Source organism: Lutjanus erythropterus, chromosome 23, assembly GCF_056507025.1.
Source record: "Lutjanus erythropterus isolate fLutEry1 chromosome 23, fLutEry1.hap2, whole genome shotgun sequence".
Lineage (NCBI taxonomy): Eukaryota > Metazoa > Chordata > Actinopteri > Lutjaniformes > Lutjanidae > Lutjanus > Lutjanus erythropterus.
The window spans coordinates 16,622,255-16,642,342 of NC_139339.1; the positions used below are offsets into that span (position 1 = coordinate 16,622,255).

Here is a 20,088-nt window from a genome sequence, read left to right on the forward strand (position 1 = left end):
TCTGACACTTTGAGGAGGAGAGAGCAGATCACTCCCTCCCTGGAGGACGGATTGTGGGCTGTAGGTCACAGGGATGGAGGGCAGTATTTTGTGTGCACGCAAAATCCATTCCCTTTAATGCTGCCTGCTCGTCCCCAGAGGGTGGGGATGTTTGTGGATTACGAGGAGAGACAGGTATCGTTCATCGATGCAGAGGCCAAGACTCACATGTTCACCTTCACAAAGTGCAGCTTCACAGACAGGATTTAGCCCATATTTGATCCGTGCTCGGCATCTGAAAAGAAGGAGGCAGCTTCTCTAAAAATTCTGATCTTAGAGATTACAACATAAAAGTAATCTCTACCTGCATTTTCTTATTTGGCCGTGCACAGGATTGTACAGATATCATCATAACAAAAAAACATATTCTCATGCAAATTGAATTATTTATGTATATTATATGGTGATTGCTGTTAAGCAGTTTTGTCTTTATTTTGCATGTATGTTTGTATGTTTCCATGTATAAGTTTGTTTTTTTGCTTTTAAATTGAATGAATTAATTGAGCAGTTAAAGTTTTAATGATGGAAACATGAATAAAGTGACTATAGGTTGGTGGTGCAACACAGTCTAATCTTTTCAGGGAAAGATTTATTCAATTGGAGAAAACACAGCACGTCCTTTTGCATTAACTACACCACAGAGCAATAGAAATCAGAGTGTGGTAAAAGCAGGTCATGTGTGCAGGTTTGGGTGTGTCACACTGAGAGTGGGAGGGCCACTTGAAGTTTCAGGAAGAGAGCAGCACCTGTCGCCTGTGATTCATAGCAAAGTACATGAAGTGAAGGACTGTTCTGCTCCACGTCAGAGGAAAATATGCAGAGTAAGTTATACTTTATCTTACGTGTTTTATTACCTCTTCTTTTGACTATAGGGCAACCTTTCTGTGAATCTTTCGAAAACTTTTCTTTAGAGCTTGTCCCATATCAGTTGAAGAATAACAAACTGTGAAATGGACATATTTCTCTACAAGAAAACACCAGAGAAACCCTCTTTCAGTGTCATATACTAATGAAAACTTACAGCTAAGTGCGTATGTTTGTTTAGCACGATAAAAATGATCAAAAGCTGGTGTTTTTTTTAAAGTCTTGTGTTATTTTAGCTGACTTAATGTCCTTATATTATGGAAGCACATTTCTGTGATAAAGAAACTGTAGTATCTCATAATAGAAAACTTCATATCTCACAATAAGAACTTAGTATCTCATACTAGACTGAATATGTAATAAAAATGACTTAGTATATATAGACTTAATTTCTCATAATAATGACTTTTTACCTCATAATAATGACTTAGTATCTCAAAATAATCAGTTAATATATCAAAAATAATGACTTAAAATCTCAGAATATTGAGATATCTGAAAATAATGAGAAACCTCGTCAAAATAATGACTTAATATCTCAACAGATACTTATTTTTCATCACATGGGCAGAAATATGCTTCCATATGATGCTGCACTGACAGATATTTTTAAATCAAAGTCTCATTTGGATGTCAGTGGCTATTATAATAAACGTCATTGTTGTCAGCACATTAAATTGCTAAAAGAACAAACAAACAAACAAAAACATACCTTACATTATTGCTAATAAACTAATGATGAGTCTAATTAAAGAATACCGTCATTGGCTGTTTGTTGTGGCTTTCTCAGTGTGTTTTCTTTCAAACCTGAAGCAGGTGCTGTGAGGTAGACGGTCTTGAGTTTCTGCATTCCTCAGATAGTTTCTCACCCACCATGAGACAGAATCACTGCTCTTAAATACACTTCCTGCTTGTGTGAAAACCCTTTGTGTTCTCAGAAACTTTCATGATATTCGGTATGAAAAAGCTGTTTTCTCGTGTTGTAGCTTTTTCGAGGCAAACTAATCTTCCCACTCCTCTCGGTAATATTTCGAAACCATTTCTGCGCTGTTTCTGTTTGTTCACGCTTTCCTATCAACTCTCCAAATAGTTTACGATTATAAGTGCTAATCAGGTCCTTTCCCTCCCAGCGTCTATGCTGCGAGAACAGAAAGAAAGAAAAGAGACACACTAAATGATCAGTTTTTAAAGTTACACACTGTGGTTTAATTATCACATTGTACAGCACCCAGGAATCTGAATATTTCCTCCTACATGTCTTTAAATGTTTTAACATGTGGGAGGGACGTGAGAGGAAGTTTTTAACAAAAATCAGATAGAACATAAAAAAAATAAGAGGCGTCATGTTAAACTCTTTTTCAAACAACACCAGATTATAGCTGTTAACACACTGACCTTTGACCCTGTAGCCAAGACTCAGGGCAGCACAGGCAACACATATCACTCCCATTTCACTGTTTGCATCAAAAGTTTCCCCTCTAATATTATCACGACTAACTGTCCGATTGTGCGTACAAAAAACAACACGCTCTACAAAGCCTGTTTTCTTTGTCAAATATTAAGTCACTTTTGTCTAAATCTGCAAGTCCAACTACTAAACTGCTGTCCTGAAGACAGTTTCACAGCAATTCACACTTCAATTCATGTGTCACGACTCTGACATCAGTGCTGCAGGATCTTAGTAACTCATACATAACATGAAGGTGTGAACGTCCCCCTTGAGTGGGTGGCAAGACAAACGGTCAGTGTATCTTTTGGCCACTCAGAAACAGGTGTTAAAAAACAAAAATGGTTAAATAATACTGAGCAGTGTGACTAAACATGATTTGGATGGCTATTATTAAGTAGCTAGTTTCTAAAACTTTATAGGTGCTTAATAACTGATTTATAATATATTACTATATATTAGTGGTTATTATAAAGTGTCACTTGTTCTCTGGGAAAAATTTAATGACCAGGAGACAAATGAACTCCAAACAAATCCAACTGCCTTGATTTAGTATCTCTAGAAACACATCTAAAGTCTTGTTCATCAAATCTATCGTCATCTCTCTCGTTCTCTTTCTCTTTGTTCCAGGCATGAGCTCTCCAAGAGGCCGGGTCCTCTCTGAGGAGCAGTTCAGCTGCTCCATCTGTCTGGAGGTGTTCGTGGAGCCCGTCTCCACACCCTGCGGCCACAGCTTCTGCAAGGCCTGCCTGCAGGGCTACTGGAACCACAGCAAGAAGTTTGTCTGCCCCATGTGCAAGAAGAGCTACTCAAAAAAACCCGAGATGAGCGTCAACAGGGTCCTGGCGGAAATATCCACCCAGTTCCAGGGGCTGGTGATGGCCGGAGGGGCCGGAGGGGCCGGAGGGGCCGGTGGAGCCGAGGCCGCCTCTCGGGGATCCACGCTGAATCTGAGCTCAGATAGCGGCCACGGGGGCTCCCCAGGGCCGGATACTGGGGAGTTTGCCCGGGCGGGGGATGTTCCCTGTGATGCCTGCATCGGGAAGAAGTTAAAGGCGATAAAATCCTGTGTGAACTGTCCTGGGTCGTTCTGTGAGGCTCATCTCAGACATCATAAAAAGGTCTGATTTTGTTGTTTCTTTCTGATAGCCAGTTCCTTTTGCTATTATTTATTTTTTCATATATTGAAAGTTTTTTGATTTAAAGGGATAGTTGGAATTATTTGAAGAGGGTTGTATGAGGTTCTTATCCATAATCAGTGTATTACCTGCAGTAGATGGCAGCTGACCCACCCCCAGTTAGCATGAAAGCTAAGCATTGTACTGCTGTGGACAGGATCAGCAGCAAAACTTATGTTTTTTCAGATTTACCTTGCTGTCAGATAGACTTTTCAGATAGGAAACTGCCATTATATAATTCAAATATTTATCTCACACAGCCAGGGTTGTGCAGTCGAATCAGATTTGGTCGTCCAATACAACTGTTCAACAATTTGTTCTTTTTTCAGCTCAGTGTGTCACACTAAATTCCTCTATCTATGAGTAGATTTTGCCAGTAAAACTTGTGTTTTCTTCATCACATCTGGCATGTGAAAACATCAGATTTTCACACAGTCAGAGAAAATTTAAATGTGTCCTCATATTGAAATATGACCCATGCGATCAGCGCACTGTGAGTCTTCTCTTCCCAGGCTACAGATGTTGATGCAGTCACTGCCCGGTGTTACCTGCACTGCATACTCTGCACTAATTCACGCAGGGTTTATTAAGTGAATTAAGGGTTTATTTTGACCAGACCAGAGTTGTTAATTGTTGGAACACTGGAAATACAAACCAAGACGTTTTTCAGAAGTTTTAATTTGTTCCTATCAAGTTTTAAGGAAGGTGATGATGATGATTATGGTTTCCAAAAGGAAACTGAGCAAGAGTAATGGTTAACCAAAATGTACGTAACTTCTTTAGACATATAAAAACTGAGCCTGTCAGTGGCAAAAACAAGCATCACCTGCCCTGCGTGCTGCGTCCGTAGGGCCCTGGGGTGAAGTGGCTTACAGTGCGTCACCTGCGCTCCATTTCTATCACTCTTCTCTACTTTCGTCACAGTTAGTTTTGTGTTTTTTGGGTGATTTAGACACTTGGTTTTTAAAGTTTACAGCCTGGTGTCCTGTGGCAGCTTAACATCAAAAAAAGAGCTGAAAATTGCTATAAGGACTTTTTTACGATTGCACCAGCTTATATAAAAATGTAGTTACGATTCCTCTTATTTATAATACCCCACTGAAATTTTTGTTTATTTTTGTAAGCTTCTATCTGTTTTATCCAGTTACTGTAATTCTGAATGCAGTAGTAGTACATGTTGTCAGCTTCCAATGAATAATACAGCTACCCCTCTCTAAAATATAACTGAGGTGTCTGAAATCCTGCAAAGGTTAGTGCCAAAGAGGGGAGAAACAGACACAGAATATCAGATGTTTCAGTCCAACACGACTGGCCCACAAGCCATTGCAGATTCACTGAGTGTACTCACGGTTAAGAGAGGCAAATGACTGGTAGTGGGTAGATTTAGAGTTTGTTGTTCCTACATTTGCCCATTCAAATCCCCGACTGTCTCCCAACATGCAGGTGAAGTCTCTGGTGTCTCATCGTCTGATCCAACCCACATTCCACCTGGAGGACAAGATCTGCAAGAAACACGAACGTCTTCTGGAGGTCTACTGCCGCACGGATCACACCTGCATCTGCACGGCCTGCGCCGAGGCCACGCATAAGTCCCACGATATCGTCTCCACAGACCACGAGTGGAAGAAGAAGATGGTGAGCTGCAGTCACTGTTTGTCAAGTAATGTTCTAGCAATGACTAATGGGTGGTTTTTGGATTTTTGGATTAAAATCACTCATATTTTTGACATTTAGCTGATTTTGTACCACAAGTGAACAGGTTCAGGTTCTATATCTTGACTTAAAAGAACCTGATGAAGGCCTTACTTGCAGTTACAAGGACTTTGATGCGATTTAAATTGTATAAAGCTGTGTTGAAGTTTGTTTTCAGCAAGCCAAAATACTGATTTTCTTCTTACAGAGTAATCTCGGCAAGAAGAGGTCGGAGCTCAAACATTTGATTAAGGAGAGAGCCAAGAAACTGGAGGAGATCAAACAATCCATCAAGGTCATCAAGGTGAGTTGGCTGAAGTGTAGTAGGAGACTGTGAATGTGTGTTATTGGAGCCCAGGCATCATAGGTGACAAAACACAGCATGTTTGAAAGTCTTGGTGTCAGTTTTCAGCTCTTTACAATTTAAAGCCAGGTCTAATAACAGCCTCTTTCATGACGCTTACAGCCCCGATTTGATCCAGTCCACATAAATAAGTTCAAGAAAAAAAACAGGATTTTGAATTTAGAATTAAATATACTGTCAGGCGTTTTCAATAGTGCATTCAAAAACATGACAAATTGTTGACAAAACAATAACAGAATTATTGTCGTCACATTAATCCATAATTATAAACACAAACAGAAGGAAAAGGAACTTTATTTCAATAATTAAGCCTAATTAATTCTAAAAAATGCTATGAAATCAGTGTGTAGCTGTGAATTATTCCAGTCAATGGCTGCATTACAAATACTTACTTACCTTACCTTAGACAAGGGGAAAAAAGCTTGTTCGAGTGTTCTGATAAATCCACTGATGAATATGGCTTTAAAAAAAATGGAATAAACCATTTTTTCATCTGGCAGCAAAATTGATAACCTCACACAGCCACCACCTGTTCTCACTCCAGTGCTGGCAGTAACGTGTAAAAAAATAACTGGTAATTCCACTGCTTTTGGTAACTAGACAAGTAACTAATTACTTTTCAAATTATAATGTAAACTAAATTAACTGCAGAGGACTGATCACAAACGCAGGCTGTTCCCCAATCTATGATCCAACATCACCTGACCATATTGTAGAGCACAGCAGTTCAGGCTCAAACTATAGTTGATAAAACTGTAACTTATAGGTAGGAACGCCAGCGGTTGCTGCCGTCTGGTGGTCTGGGATATTAATAACTTTTGTCAGTGATAATGGGCACAATGATAAATAGAAACTTGACAGCTGTCACTAAAATAATATAGCTTTGTGTGTATTTAAAAGAGAACTGAAACAGACACTTAAAAGTAACGCAAATGTTATTTTCCCTCATTACAAATTACTTTAATGTCCTGTATGTGGTAATGTAATCTAACTGCTTTTGAGAGAAGTAACTGTTAACTTAAATGATTACAAACCCAAATCCAAAAAAAGCTGGACTTATTTGCAAAAACATTTCAGCACAATGACAAGATATTTAATGTTCAAACTGCTAAACTTTATTGTTTTTTGTAAAAAAAGACTTGTTCTGAATTTGATGTTTTAACAAGTTACAAAAAAATGTTGGGACAGGGGCATGTTTACCACTGTGTTAAATCTTTTTTTTTTTTTTTTTTTTTTAACAACGCACTTGTGTGAAAGCTGTTGAAGCTTTGAAAGTGACATTCTTTCTCATTTTTGCTTGATGTATCACTTCAGTTGCTCAGCAGACCAGAATCTCTGTTAGCATATTTTGTACTTCATAATGCACCACAGTGGCCAGTATATTTTATTTTATTAGTAACACTTTAGGCTGGTTTCCTTTAACCAACCAGTGTGGTACTGATCAATTTAATAATATCAACAATTGCATCTAAAGTGAATCATTACTTTTTTGTCTTGCAGTTAAACTGATTTTAAACCTGCATGTCAGGTGTTGATGAAGTCTGTGGTGCTCAGACAGTCTGTTGTGTGGTAATTGTACCCGTCCTTCATGTACTGCATGTTAAATATTTGCCCAGTCTTCTCTAATGCAGCGCTCCTCTTGTGCTCAAGCTCAAAGGCTTTATTTGCTCTTGCAGGCAGCACTGTGATCCAGGCGATCATACAAAACGTGAGCAGACTGCTGCTCAAGTGCACTTCGACAGGACACACAGCTGATGATTGGATGACATTTCATTTGCAGACTCACTGTAGATTCATCTTTGTTTTGTTAGGAAATCAGTAATACGTCTGTTCAGGACCTTGCCTGCATCTTTCTCATACCTCTCGAGTTCAGTGGTGGTGAAGAGGGCGGCCTGCTAACGTACTTTCTAGTCCTCTTGCGTAAACAGACTCAGATCCATTTCTGTGGTCGTCTAACCGGTGTGACCAGCGTAAACCCTTTGCTTTAGTTTCCCACACCCTGTTTTAACCACAACTTCGTTACAGTAAAACTTACCTCAAGGATAAGAAACAAAAACATGAAGGATTAGCCACTTTTGTTCACGTGATAAAAGGATGCTAATTATAGTTGTCAAATGACTTAAATGTTATTGACATTTTAAACAGTTTTCCATAACAATCCAATGAGTAATATCTGTGTCAAACCATAGAGATTAAATGCAGTCAGGTTAAAGGAAAACTGCATTAAAAGAACAATGTGATGCTGATTTATTTAGCTAAATTTCTTTCTCAAATCTTCCCAGATTCAGTGCTGCCCGTATAGTTTACTGCTTGGTGACATTTCATCTACTTTACAAATACAATGAGGATTCAGTTACCAGAGGGTTGAATATCAGGACGTGTGTGTGTGTGTGTGTGTGTGTGTGTGTGTGTGTGTGTGTGTGTGTGTGTGTGTAAAAAACATAGAAACACATGACTGCACATGTGCATGTTGCTCTGTGTGGCTTTAAATGATGCGACTCTGAGATAAAGGTGATGACGCATTACTGCATTCTTTTGAATTCTGGAGAGGAATCACACACAGCAGAGCGCAAAATAAACTTTATATTAATGAATACATGAATTAATCTACTTAACAAATGAATTACAGTATAATGTTAGTCATTTGGGAATAAAAATATGACTGGAGATTGCAGAGTAATTCAGACACCTATACAGGGTAAAAAGTCTGGTAGTTTCCAACACTGCAGACAGACGTAACCTGTTAGTCCAGTTGTTCAGGCGGCAGGCAGACATTTTACGAGCCGCTCAGGAAACAAAGGATGAAAAAGAGCTATGATTAATGAAAGTGCAGCATTTCAAAGGTTGGACTGTAATTGGTGCAATTCAAAGTGATTTATACTTTAAATAAGACAAAGGCATGTGGAAAAGATATAAAAAAAAAAACACGAATGAATATAAAAAACACATTTAAGTAGGATTTTACATGAAGAGTTTAATTTAAGATCACATATAGGAGTTTAGAGTTTGAACAGACCTCATGTTTTCTGTGAGATGTCCATGTAGTACACCCATCTCTTATCAGTTTAAATAAAGGGAACCCACAAGCTTTTTATATCTTATTAATTATTAACAATTAATCGATTGTCAGGAAAATGCACAAAATTTAGCCAGGACCCAGATTCTGTCATCTGGATATACTATATATTGTTTAAGGTGTTACTAAAGAAATTCCACAGAGTTAAAAGAGAATGGTCAAAATTGAAACAGCAGAGGCCAAATTTTTAGGATATTGTATGGATTATGTGACAAAAAGCACCGGAACCTACATTTCCCACAATGCAGCTGATAGTACCTGTTCATAAGACTCTCTCTGTCTGGTAAATACAAGGATACAAGGTGATTTATTCCTCATTTACAAGGTGGTAAAATGGGATTTTGTTGTAGTTCCCCAATAAAATAAAATAAAAAAGGCCCCTGGTTTTCAAAGTCAACCCATAAAGTTTTTAATGTCTGTTATCCAAGTGTCCAAGCCCAAACTGAGATGACCCTGATGACATCACTGTGACATCTTCAGGGTTATTTTCTCAGACTCCTTCAGAGCCACAGAAGACAATGTACAACTGCCAGTTATTAAATCAAATCCTCCTCCCACATGTCGTCCTTCACAGGCCAGCGCTCAGAAGGAGTTGGAGGAGAGCTGGCAGGTGTACGCAGAGCTGCAGCGCATGGTGGAGCAGAGTCAGGCGGACCTGGTGGAGGTGATCGCCACCAGGCAGCGTGAGGCCGAGCGTCACGCTCAGGAGCTGGCCCGAGGTCTGGAGAACGAACTGAGCCAGCTGAGGAGGAGGAGCAACGAGCTGGAAGCCCAGGCACAGACGCAGGACAAAGTGCTCTTCCTGCAGGTAGTACACAGCCATGTTGGAGGTCCAGCTCCTGAGAATCTTTGAAGATTTAGATGACATTTTAATGACAGAGGAGTAGGACCACAATAATGAAAACTTTAGCTCTTCGTTTTGAGTCAGAATTCTGAATCTTTACTCTGAAATCTGACTTCAAACTTTCAATTCTGACTTTAAACTTGGAATTCTGACTTTCTTCTCAGAATTTAACTTTTGTGCTCAGAGTTTTCACTTTGAACTTGTTATTCTGATCTTAATCTCAGAACTATGACTTTAAATTCTAAGAATTAAGATTTTATACTTGTTCATTTTTTTGTTTTCAGAATAAAATAATAAAATAAATAATACTGTTTACATGCTGTTGGCTGAGCCACATTTACACCATCTTCCACAATGTCCTACTTTTCTCCAGCTTCTGGTGTAGTTCTTCAAATCCTTCCATGATCAATATTTTAAATCAAGGCCGTACTCCAACTGTAATTTTTAAAAATGCATGCTGGCATTTTAAGTATGACTTCATTAGTCATGTTTCCAATGTGTAGCCTACATACACAAAACACACTTAGTATGTATTTAGGACACAGCGAGGGAGCTAATTAGTTAAAAGGCCAAGGCCTTAAGACATAGAAGTGGAAGCTTCGTTACAGTGATGAAAGTAATGTCTACTATAAGAGACTAATATTACAGACTAGGCTGGAACAATATATATTTTAAAATTATCTCTCTTTTTCTCACTGTCATTATTTATCTGAATAAAATCCACACAGCCAGTTATCTGTTGGACCTCCATACTTACACCAGCTGTAGCTGCTGTGAGGATTGTGACACAACATCAAAAGCCTGGATGAACAGAGCCAGATGTTATGGAAGATCTCCCTCGTGCATTTATCCTCACTGTTTACAAAGATAAATTGTCGACTCTCTTTCATGAAAGACGTCTTTGAAGTATCTTATTTGGGATTTTCCCAGCTAGTATGAGGAGAAGCAGAGGTATAGAGTTACACAAACCCAAACACTCAAACACAATGTGTGAAAGAGCAAAGTTGACAGATACATTAAGTGTTGCGTGTCTGTGGGTCCTCTGATATAAACTTATCGAGACAGTATCCTGCACTGACTGTTCCTTGATTGATTGATTTTTTGTCAAGGTAATAATGTGCAGAGGGTTTGGTGTTTGTCTGCAGTATTATACTTATGCTGCATTCATGCACCACTCAGATGATTCATTTTCTGAGTTGGGAAGGTGTTCTTCAGACTTTGATGCGTTCATGAGTTTTTACGTTGTAATGCAGCACCAGCACATTCCCTTAAACCAGTAAAATATTGCTTTACCTGAGTTGTTATCAGAGTTAAGTGCTAATAAATAACTTTTCAAAAAAGTCTTGGTCACTCTATGTGGACATGAATGGTTACAAACTAATACCATTATACAAATCACATCTGAGCAAAAATATCAAAATTGTTAACTTTCAGCTGTGCTGTGGTCCTTAAGAAAATATTACACTGTTTGCCAGATTGATTAAAAGTTAACAGTTTGCATTATTTGCTAGCCAATGAAAAGTAAACAAAACATACACTGTTTACTAAGCAGCTAAGAAACTTTTACACTCTTTTCTTGCCAGCTAAAAAGTTATCGTACTCATGATGGCTTGACAGAGAGGCTGTTAACAGAGCCATATGGTTAAATAATAGAGAATTAAAAACAAAAAAAACACATTAAGGAAAAGGGGAAGTGTCTGGCAGCAACTGACAGACTGTTTTAACAGACCAGCTGAGGTGAAAGAAAGAAGAGAAGCATGATAAAACAAAATTAGGTCGAGTCTGTCCCTTAACTTTCTTCTAAGAACTTGATTGTTTTACTTGATCCATAAAAAAATGCAGCTATTTTAAAATGGTAATTCTGGATCACTGGATGAAAACTTAATCCTTGTTGGTCAGCCCATTAGATTTATACATATAAATAAATCAAGATCAAAGCTGTTTAACTCACCAAGACAGCACTGAACATAATGAGAACTTTTTTTTAACTCATTTGCAGGTCTCCATCAGTGTCACGTTGTGTTGTTTCCCCTGCAAAGACTTAATTTCCCCCGTGGCATCATCACATTTTAATTTCATCTCACCTTGCATAACCTTCCTCTTCCATTTCCATCAGAACCTGGCCACACTGCCGCCCCCGCCCGAGCCCGCCGATTGGTCGGCGGTGAGCGTCAACACTGACCTCTACCTGGGAACCATCCGCTCGTCCGTCAGCAGCCTCATCGACAAGTTCCAGGAGGAGCTCAAGAGGCTGTATGGGAAAGGTGAGCAGCCAAAGTGAATGTTTCACAGTGATTTCTAAAAGATACACTTTTAGTTCACTGTAAATAAGTATAAACATAATATAAGAAGAAATTTATTTCATGACAAACCAACACATACACTACAAGAGAAACAGAACGTTATATACCATGGGAAAAGACGCTGTACAACCAACATGAATGATTGACACACAGGGCTTGACAAAAATAAAAGAAAGAAACAGCTTGTAGCTATGCAGTCAAATTCAACAATACCATAAAGCTATGACTGTAAAAAGTTGAATGAAAGATTTTATTTCGTTGAAGTTTCGTTGAATAACTGATTGCCATAAACTTTATATGGGTATTGAGAGATGGGTTTAAAGATCTGTTGCAGCTAAACTGAATTTAAGCTACGCTAAGAGTGGAAACTGAAGTTCAAAGACAGATTTAAATGTAATTTTTCTTAATTTTAAGATGTGGTGCGAAATGATTTAATCAGGATTATAAATTAGTCCTTTTCGGACAACCCAGCCTAAAAAAACTACACTTTAATTAAACAACTTTTCATGCTTTTGCTGTCCATATCAATTGAAAAAGGACTACACAATAAACTGTGTGGATTGGGCGCCTGGGTGGATTATCTTTGCAAAATTACAGTAAAATCTACCCCCTCTTGTTCGATACCAACCACACTTCCAGTGCAAAATACAAAACAAGGATATGTAGGTCACTGTACAAGCACTTTGAAATAGAAAAGTGACTCATCATTGCACCAAACACCCCCCCATCCCCACCTCCCCAGCAGACTCACACGTTCACGCACACAGGCTGGTCGGACAGATGGAGATAGTGTTGATGCCTCAGTTCATCCACTTGGAATCAATGGAGAGGCAGCTGACTGACAGCAGCACATGTCCTCAGCGTTTACAGCTCTGGATTAGAGCTACATGTTTACCACCCACACGTGCCGTCTGCTTTGACTTTGACTCTTTAGCTGAGTGATCTGCTGACTTCATCTCTCTCTTTTTGTCTTTCTGTCTACATTGTCCCCTCTCTCTCTCTGTCTCTCAGAGCTCCGGAAGGTGCAGAACTATTCAAGTGAGTAAAGAATTTACATCGTCAGCTCGGTGATCAGTAGTTTGCACTTGTTTTGAGCAGGAAGTCAGGACTTTTTTTTAAGAGACCTTAGAAGAGTGCAGGTGGTTTAGCAATCTCAAGCAGTGCAACTTGAGCTTCATATGATTTTCAGTTCTCCAAATTGTCCACAAGATGGCGTCACCTCTTCACAACACAGTTCAGGGTGTTAGAGAGGGTTAAGTTAAGTGTCACAACTTTGCAATCTACATGTACTTGAATGCAATCTTGAGGTACTTTGACTTTACTTGAGTACTTTCAATCAATACTCCTTGACACTTCTACTCCAGTATAGCTTTGCAGATGGAAATATTATACACCATAAACCCCAGTTCATGGACATGGACACAACATATTAGTGAGTCCACACAACTGTCGATAACAAAACAAACTCTTCTCCTAGCCTCTTATTCTGCTCTACTCTGTCCAGGTGAAGTGATACTGGACCCTGCCACGGCCCAGAAGAACCTGGTTGTGACCGATGATGGTCGCCAGGTGAGATATGAAGAGCGTAAGACCTCCCACTCCGAAGGTCCAAAGCGCTTCAGCCCCGCCCTCTTCGTCTTGGGCCGGGAGGGTCTCAGCTCTGGGCGACACTACTGGGAGGTGGACGTGGGGCGCAAGACAGCCTGGACCCTTGGGGTGGCTGGCGCCTCAGCCCGCCGCAAGGGTGAGATCAAGCTGAGTCCTGAGGGGTCGTACTGGTGCCTGTGGCTGAAGAATGGGGAGGTGAAGGCTCTGGCATCATCCCGCCTGCCTCTAATGCTGCAGTCCCAACCCAGTAAAGTGGGAATCTTCCTGGATTATGATGGAGGCCAGATTTCTTTCTATGATGTGAAGGCACGTCTGCATCTTTACACCTTCATCAACGCCTTCACTGAGAGTCTGTACCCAATCTTCAGCCCCTGTCTGACCCAGGAGGGGAAGAACACTTCTCCTCTCATGATAACCCCTGTTAAACACTGTTAAACACACCTGAGGCTGACAGCCAATCAAAAGTCTAATTAGTCAACATATGTTAAACTTTTATAACATGTTTAGGACAAAAAAAGTTTTATGCAAAGTGCAGATACCTCTGTTTTTCATTTGGATAGGTGATTTCATTCTTCATTTGGTCTTGAAGGGATACTTTTGATTATGTGGAGTGGAGTTGTGTGAGGTACTCATACCTAGTCAGTGTATTTTAGCCACTTTTCTAAGTGTACGCTATATTCAGAATGTTTTCACAACTTTACTTTGCTGCCAGACAGTCTTTTCTAACAGACAACCGCCATCAAATATTGCCCTCTTCAAATCAACCAAATTCCATAGAAGAAATCAATAATTTTACCTCCCAGAACACCTGTGTTGCTGGTCTACTACTGGTCGATGCCTCGATCTGTTCATGTGTTTGTGTAATTTTTTAAGGTGAACATTTTTAAGGTGGCTAAAACCCTGACTCCGTCCAGTAGTTCACTGCTTCTCTTCTGTACTGGTTTTCCTCTCTACTCTGTCTACCGCAGGTATTTTACTGACTATGGATGAGTACCTCATACAACTCCACTTCAAATAATCCAAACTACCAGTTTAAAATATGACATTGTCTTCATAATGAGCCAGCTATATTACAGTTTACATGTTTGCACAGCACTTTACCTAAAAAAAACTTTCAATCTAATGAAGTAAAAGCAAATATAAGTATCAAAACAAACCACTGCAACACTTTCTCATCATATTATGTGGACATGTCATTGCATTTGCTCAATTAAAAATCAGTTTCAGTACAGATTCTGTAAAGGTCTGTGACCCACAGAGACACTGTGAAGCAACACAATGAATCAAGCATTGTGTTACCAGAGGAAATGTAAAATGTAGGACGAATGGTACTTGGTATTTACTGAATGCATTTAGAAAGTATCCCTGTATTTTCTTATCATGAAGTCTAAATAAATCAAACAAGACAGATATTGTTGTGTAAAAACATGTGAAGGATCAGAGAAGATTATTCCAAAGGCCTAAACTGACTTGTGGTTCTCACTTTTTGTAGTCCTGTTTCAGTTGGATGTGTTAAGGAGATAGTTGAGTTTGAGTAATGCTGTACTTCTGCCTGGCACTTTCCTTACTGTCTAGGTCTTTGTTTAACTTTAACTAAAAGACTTTGGAGACTTTACACAGTAAAACAATGAAGTTAAATAGATGTAAATCTAATATCTCGATGTATAGATGTTTGTACATACTGTCCATCAGTGATATCGTTTGCAATGAACATTTTTGAAGATTTAAAGTGGACCAAGGGTCATGAAACTACTGCACATTCTGTATTTTTATATGAAATGTTTGCTTTTATATTGATTTTCTGAAGTTGTTCATTAAAGATGATTAGTCACAAATAATTGCAGAATAATACATGTATTTTTCTCTCAACTTGTGAGAGAGGGATGTGTCTTTTATCCAAAGGGTTTATCTCCCACTGAGCCAAAAAAAAAAGATTTAACTGTCCTCCTTAAAGCTATATTTTTGCATTATTTTTAGATTAACAAATGACTATAGGTAACACTGAAGCGACAAACCCACAGTTCCCATCAACACTATGGAGCAGATTAGCTTCTTTTAGCTCATTGTTTTGGGTTTTGTGCCACATCTTTGTTTGATTGGTTCACTCTCATCTTCCTGGTTTCCAGCTGCAGACTCAAAATAGCTCAGAAAGTTAAAATAATCCCATTCTACGCACCTCGCTCCAAATGATAGAGAGACAAAGTTAGCAACTAGCTGGTGAACACAGTATTGTAATATTTAACGACTAAGAGCCTGGTGTTTTCTCAGGAGTTAGTGGAGACCTAAACAGAGCTAAAAGGAGAGTAAATTTTGGACGTTACATTTGTCAAGTGGTAACAATTAGAACTTCAAATGAGGAGTATCCTTACATCTATTAGCTTTCTTGCCAAGATTGATTGATATTACGTCCATTCAATCAACAACCCTTTCATATTCTGGTACAAAGAATCCCTTGATGAAAGAGTTTTTCAATTATTTTTAATGATCCTTGTAGAAAAAAGGGTTCTTTGGATGAAAAGGGTTCTTAATAGAACCCTGATGGAATCACTCTAACTTAAGTGGATGGAGCCATGTGAATGTCTATGGTTTGTGTCTGATTGTGATTTATACTGTGATCTGAATTGTGCATAATGCTTGTCTGTGAAAACAAATAAATACTTGTGGTTCCCTTCATCACTCTGCAGCCAGTAAAGTGAAACAGTCTTGCAGCCCCTTCTTTGACAAAAAGGATGGTAAGTTTATTTCTTTCAATCTACACAGTTAACATTGCAAATGCATAACTTAAGAACCAATGTATTGAATGACATTGAATTAAATAACAATTTAATTCAGCCAAATTCCAGCATTGTAGGGCATCTGTCAAATCCTACAGCAAGGCATGAGACAAGTGGGACGTCTAAGTCCACAGATTGTCTCTGCTAAAATTACATACTGTACATGCAGCCAGAGAAGTCTTAGATCCAGTATTGAGAAGCAATTTTGACATTCTCAGTGTTGCTGAAACAAAAAAACTCATCAAACACAGTCTGTCTGCAATCCCAACACGTGTGATCCACCGACAAGTGTTGAATCCCCTGAAAGAAAACCTGTCAGCTCTGGAAACCAGGCTGAACGACAGTGAAAACCAGACCGTGGAGCCGAGGATCAAATGTAGAGTGAAACATAATGATTGGTTTAATGAAAAGAGTTTATTGAAACATTTACTGAGCAACGTGTGACTTGTGATGGAATGTGAAAATACAAAAACAACGCGACAAGAATATTTTTGCTTTAGAAAGGACAAAGGTGATATTCAGAGCCGAGGCAGGAGAGATTTGTCACAGTGCAAGCTAAGCAAGTTTTACTGTGGTTTGTAATTCTTCACTCAAGTCAGATATGTTTTTTTAAGCTCTGTTTTGTCTGTTAAAACTCCTGGGAAATACATTTTGGTCTTTATCTGCTTGGTGCTCTACAGTGTTCATCAGTTAGTTTCTGATTTTCTCTGTGTTACATAAATACACTATAAAACCAAATAAGCTGAAAGAGACAGAAAACCCTGCAGACCTGCACAAGTGGCGACAGGTCTCTTAATAGCAAAACTGCAAATATAACTGTGCTGTAAAACATGAACAGCAAAAACATTTATTTACTGGTTTAAAGCATTTACTTGGCAATATACAGTACAAAACAAAATAAACAGAGGATTTTCATAGAGATTCACACAATTTCTCAGTAATGGACAAAGTATATGGACATAAATGTGGGGAAGATTATACAAACTGACAATATCATGGATTGGACTCATAAAAAAAAAAGAATAGCTAACAGTTTAATATAGACAAGCAACCTATTAACCTTGAGGTTGGGTAACAATTCAAGAAACAAGGTTAGCGTACAATGGGAAGAGATTGTGAAGAAGCTTTAGCTGAAAATGTAGATCTTATTCATGGTAGAAATTCTGTGTAATATTAACTGTTAGTACTGTTATCACCCACTGTCTCTTGTCACCTCCTCCATGTTATTTAGAGGAAATGTAATTTTCTCTGTCATGTTGTTTTGATCAAACTCATCTCACTAAATGTTGTGAAACAAGGCTCAAAGATGTAACTGAGAAAATATAATCTAGCTCAAGATATTTTTTATGTAAGCAAAACAGGCTCACAGGCCAATAACGAGTCTAGAAACCGGAAGCATGAGGCCCGCAGCGTCTGATTCGAGTGTCTGGACTTTGGTTGCTGTACGGTTCGAACTGGACAGGACGGCAGTGGTTTTCAATTTTATCACAAGCCACAATCACAAACGTTGGTCTTTTCTCAATCTCTAAAATTTGGCAGTCCCCGTCGTTGCTGACTCTGACATAATACACCAACATGGTGGAGTCACCTATGCATAAGTTACCTTGGTAACTATTAAAGAGGGGCCTGCCGGAGCCATTACAGATCTGCACGACAAGTGGCTGATCCCTCTTCCTGATGAAGGAAAGCCCATCTTTTAGGTGTCCTCTGTTGCAGAGTTGATTCTTAATTAAGTACCTGTACAATGAGATCAATGTTTTACTGCATAGTTACTGCACTGAAAAAGTTTTATGACACTTTAACCTTTGAAACATGTGAATAAAGCAGTAATGTGATATTTTAAAAAAAGGCTTGTGCATCATTGAGAAAACATTATTCAGGTTTAACTTAATATGAAATGTTGGTCACTCAGCTGACACAGTGGAAACATAACTTCAAAGATAATACTGAAATAGACATTACTGGAGTGTATTATCTAATTAGTGGCCATTTCATAATGAACACAGTGACTTACTCTCTCCATTCAGTCTCTGATGTTCTGTTAAAAGACTCCTGAAGGATGTGTCTCTGAACAAAGTTGATGTAGGCATTGTTGTCAGAGTTCTTCAGACACGGACGTTGATTGTACCCGTGAACAGACGCAAGAGTGAAAATGACGATGATCAGGAGAACGATGTTCATCTTGTCTAGAATGAGAGGCAGAATGAACATGTTCATTTGTTCTTCAAAAACAATACAAACACACCAAATTAACTGATACAATGCAGCGTCTAAAATCATCAGCCACCAGATACAAAATGAAATCTCTGATAGCATGTGTGAGAGAACTGAAAAATTGTTATTTATGCGTTTCAGCTTTCTGTCACATGCATTTAAGGAAGCTTGTATCAAAAACCTCAAAAGAGACCGCAAAGTTTACTTCTTGTCTAAGTTTGTTTTCAATTTCCAGCATTTAGTCCCACACAAGCTGTATTCATGTTATAATTCATAATTTTTTAATTTCATTTTATTATTTAGTTTTCATTATTTTTTATTATTATTATTTTTAATTATTGGTCCTATTCACTATTGTGGAAATATTTAGGGATATGTGTATGTCATTGTGGCAATGATGGCATTTCTATTCCTATAGTCATGGTGATATATCATTGTTTTAACTATATATATATATCAATATACTATCATGATAATATGCTGTATTATTCCTTGTATTATCTATTATTATCCTTTATTATTATCCTTATTATGACCTTTCACACTTTTGCAGTAATGTTTCAATGGACATTTGTGCAAATAAAGCAATCAGTTTGAATTAAACTGAAATTCAATTGCCTTTCTCTGCATATTTCTTAAAATAGTCGGTTTTATTTAACAATTCATTGAATTATTTTATTGCCTGTCATTGTTGTTCCTCCGTACATCACATATCACACATGCCTCTGTGAATCTGTCAAGTTTGATAAGTTCAGTGTTTCCTACAGTGTGTCGCACTATAAATAACTGTTGATAGAGTATTAAACTGCTCGTCTAGTGAAACCATAAAGGTGTTTTATTTTCATCTGAAGAATTCAGGTTTGGACAACTGAAAGAACCAGATCAAGACCTATTCTGTCTCTATTTCATGTCTTGCTTTTGTCTTTTAGTATAAATATCTATCAATATATTTTATATTTGCTTTATGTGAGAGGAAAACAGAATTTTTATGTCAGTTGATTAGTTAACCCATAAAAAGTACTAAAAACACTAATAATATATTATTCTAATGACTAATTATAATATTTATAATAATGTAAAAATATATATATATATAACAATTCATTTTTGTTGTCGATCCAGATGTTTTCTCACCTGCTCTGCTCAGCCAGCCTCTGTACCATAAATGTTGCTGCGTTAGTCTGAAGTCTCTTCTTGAAGTCCACATGTTTTTGTCCCATTTTGAAACTTCCTCTCGTCGTGTCAACGACCAATCATTTCAACCACAAGAGATTAACAGCCAATCAAAGCACGGCAAATTACTCTTTTACTATATATGTCCATGACAATTACTTAACAGTGTACAGCAGGGTAATGTGCACATACATGTTGCAGCAAACCAACTCCTGTTTGTGTAAATGAGGAAGTGTCCTTTTGTGGGGAGCTGCTGCATGTGTGAATGTGTCAGGCAAGAAAATCCACCTGCTAAGGCTCTTGAAAATACATGCAAAAATACTGCACATGATCTGCAAGTTATTCAGTAATTAAAACAAATACTATAATATGTCAGTGGTGAAACCCTTGAAATTCTGTAAATATAACAACAGCTACTATTATTCACAATACTTATGTACTGTTTAAAATTTCAACATATCTTGTCTGCTTTGTTTTATTTTAAAACAATATAATAAAATATCTTTACAAAA

At 38.1% G+C, this 20,088-nt stretch overlaps 1 protein-coding gene across 1 annotated transcript; it reads left to right on the forward strand.

Annotated features, from left to right (window-relative positions):
• The first annotated feature begins 793 nt into the window (after positions 1-793).
• btr12 (bloodthirsty-related gene family, member 12) lies at positions 794-14,120 on the forward strand. The gene is made up of 8 exons (XM_084712670.1): positions 794-860; positions 2,981-3,471; positions 4,972-5,163; positions 5,429-5,524; positions 9,235-9,468; positions 11,621-11,768; positions 12,819-12,845; positions 13,312-14,120. Exons 1-8 carry the CDS (start codon positions 854-856, stop codon positions 13,848-13,850), a joined length of 1,734 nt encoding a protein of 577 aa, XP_084568796.1. The 5' UTR covers positions 794-853; the 3' UTR covers positions 13,851-14,120.
• Positions 14,121-20,088: the final 5,968 nt, after the last annotated feature.